Source organism: Bombina bombina, chromosome 6, assembly GCF_027579735.1.
Source record: "Bombina bombina isolate aBomBom1 chromosome 6, aBomBom1.pri, whole genome shotgun sequence".
Lineage (NCBI taxonomy): Eukaryota > Metazoa > Chordata > Amphibia > Anura > Bombinatoridae > Bombina > Bombina bombina.
The window spans coordinates 959,166,881-959,170,373 of NC_069504.1; the positions used below are offsets into that span (position 1 = coordinate 959,166,881).

The 3,493-nt window shown below is 33.9% G+C and overlaps 1 protein-coding gene across 1 annotated transcript; it reads left to right on the forward strand.

Annotated features, from left to right (window-relative positions):
* Positions 1–410: 410 nt before the first annotated feature.
* On the forward strand, positions 411–2,963 carry LOC128663989 (protocadherin gamma-C5-like). The gene is given in 2 exon segments (XM_053718611.1): positions 411–2,758; positions 2,761–2,963. Coding segments are annotated over 2 exon segments (2,337 nt in total). The 5' UTR covers positions 411–517; the 3' UTR covers positions 2,857–2,963.
* The last annotated feature ends 530 nt before the right edge of the window (positions 2,964–3,493 follow it).

The window sequence follows — 3,493 nt, forward strand, 5'->3', positions numbered from 1 at the left end:
GAAAAATAGATTCAAATGATTTAAAACAAATCTATACATTGCATTCTAAATATGGCATTATTTAATCAGGTTCTATATGTTACATTTTATATAAGCTTACACTAATATGGACTCATTTACAGCTTTCTGTGTTTATTAAATTTGACTTTTTTTATTTTGTACTTTCTATTTTATATAAAAAAACTATTACAAATTTAAAAAATTATGTTCTATTTTTGACATGTCTGCTTGTTAGTCTTCTGTAAAAATGAAGTTAACATTATTGGCCAGGAGAGGGCGAGCCTGTCATCCAATCGTTTTTTTAGCTGCACAAATAGATCTGTTCATGACATTACCATATAGTCTCCTCCTCCTAACTTACAAAATCACCCTCCCATTTTTTCACTGACACACAAAGGAGAGCTGCTGTTTTGCTGCAATTCTATGGATGTATTTAATACAAGGAAAAAGGGATTACAACCTAAACTGCATACTCATGGGATTATAAAAGGATCTATATTTTCTAACATCTCAAGATATGGACATGAGAAGCTCCTTAAATGCTTGTAAATGGCAAGTAATATTATTCTTTCTTTGTATCTGGGGCTGGGTCTCTGGGCAGCTTCGCTATTCTATTGTTGAGGAGTCAGAACCAGGCACATTAGTAGGCAATGTAGCTTATGATCTGGGAATAAACCTGGCAGATATTAATAATAGACAGTTGAGTTTGGGATCTGAAGGAAGCAGCAGATTATTTACTGTGGAAAAGGGAGCTTTGACTGTGAAAGGGAGGATTGATAGAGAAAGTCTGTGTGGATCCAGATCAAGCTGTTTACTGTATTTAGAAATAATAGCTGAGAATCCATTGGAACTGTTCAGTGTAGAAATTGATATTTTGGATGTAAATGATAACTCTCCCACATTTCTAAAGCTTAATCAAGTTATAACAATTTTAGAATTATTTGCTAATCCTGGAAAAACATTCCATTTAGAAACAGCAAAGGACCCAGATGTAGGAACTAATAGTGTAACACAGTACAAATTAAATCCAAACCCTTATTTTTCTTTGTCTGTAAAGAATCGTAATGATGGAACACTAATTCCTGAATTAGTGCTAGAAAAAATTCTAGACAGGGAAGAAAAAAAAGAACACAAACTTATTCTCACTGCTTTTGATGGAGGAGAAAACCCACAGACAGGTTCTTGTGAGGTTACTGTTATAGTTCAAGACCTTAATGATAATGCACCAGTGTTTAATCAATCAACATACAAGATCAGCTTATTGGAGAACCTCCCATTAAACACAGTTATAATAAAATTAAATGCTACAGATTTGGATGAAGGTTCCAATGGGGAAGTTCAATATTCCTTTGTTGAACACACTATGGATACAGCAACAGAAATATTTGATATAAACCCACAAACAGGAGAAATATTTGTTAAGGGGAATATAGATTTTGAAAAATCCCAATTCTATGAATTAAATATCAAAGCAACTGATAAAGGAGTACCTGAATTAGAAGGGCGTTGCCTTATTCAGATTGAGGTGCAAGATGCAAATGATAATACTCCAGAGATTCTTTTTACCTCCAAGACAAATGAAGTACCAGAAAATGCACCACTGGGAACTGTTGTTGGCTTTATCATTGTCAGAGATAAAGATTCAGGAAGAAATGGAGAGGTAAAACTAGATATATCACCAAATCTACCTTTTAAATGTCAATCCTTTAAGAACCGATATTCATTAGTCACTAGTGGATATCTGGACAGAGAAAAGATATCTCAATATACTATTAAGCTTACTGCATCTGATTTAGGTTCTCCAACTTTATTCAATCAAACTGTAATTATTCTAAATATTTCTGATGTTAATGATAATCATCCAACATTTATGCAACCAGTTTATAATTCTTTCATCAAAGAAAACAATGAACCTGGCAGTTTGTTGTGCACTGTATCTGCTACTGATCTAGATGAGGGAGCTAACTCAGATGTGTCTTACTCTATAGTTGAAAGCCAAATAGATGGTTCTGCCATCTCTTCTTTTGTGTATATAAACTCTCAAAATGGTAATATTTATGCTCAACGTTCTTTTGACTATGAGCAGATTCAGGTTTTACAAATCACAGCAAGAGCTGAAGATGCAGGATTCCCCAAGTTGTTGTCTAATGTTTCAGTCTTCATATTCATCATGGATGCAAATGATAACGCTCCCTCTATACTTTATCCACAATTCTCAAGGGAGCTTATTGTACAGGAAAAAATTCCAAGATCAGCATCTGTTGATTATCTGGTCACAAAAGTGTCTGCAGTGGATCAGGATTCAGGTCACAATGCCTGGCTTGTCTATAGTCTTCTTGAATCAACCAGTGACAGTTTATTTCAGATCTCAGAATACAACGGAGAAATCAGAATAATACGTAATATCCATGATGCAGATAATAATGGGCAACAGGTTGTTGTTTTAGTTAGTGACCATGGGGAGCCATCCTTGTCAACTACAGTTACCATATATGTAAATATCATAGACAACATTGTAAATCAAAGTCCTAAATCTCAGGATTTCCTTACAAATTCTCAACCTACACCAGATATAACTTTATATCTAATTATTTCACTGGTTGCAATTAGTTTGGTTTCAATTGTAACCTTTGTCATATTGCTTGTTAGATGCTTGAAAAGGGCAAATTATGACAGCAGTTGTGGGTTTTGTTTTTCTAACAAATCACAATCCAAGCAGTATGCAGGAGAGTATCAGCCGACACTTTTCCTGAACACAGATGGAACCTTAAAATACATGGAAGTGAGGATGGCACCTACAGAACCTCAAGGGCAATGCTACCAGGCTTGTTTTCCAACAGCATCAGAAAACAATGAATTCACTTTCATGAAACCACAACATTTTCCACAATTAAAAGAAATGGTCAATGAAACTAGGTCAACTTCTGATTCAAATTATTCTCCTAAACTAAATCAGGTGAGATAAAAATGTAATGTTTTTTCCCATTTTTTAGGTAATTAACCTGCACAATACATTCAACCTGATAAACTATAAATGTTACTTTTCATACTTTTTTTTTATTGGTTTGCGTGCTAAAGAACTAACAGTATTTCCAGCTTTCTCATGTATGATACATATTATTTGATTAATTTTATGTATTGGAGTATACAATGATGAATAATGATTTTATAGAAAATATTTAGGTGATAAAAATAGGTCGTACTATAATAATTACTGTTAATAAAAAGTATAAGTTTCTTGCATCAAACTGCAAATATTTTCATTAAAATCATTTAGGGTTAGATTACATACAGATCGCAAATATGCGCTTCCGCAAGTGACATATTAGATCTCCATTTTTGTCGTTTCCATTCGCACTTATTGGAGCGAGATTAGGAATGGGAAGTAAGATTTTTTGTGACAACCCCAATTTAAGGGTCCTCAGGGAAATGTGTTTGCAGGATTGAATTTCTGCATAAATATCAGTGGATCCTCGTTTTCATGCTGAGACTC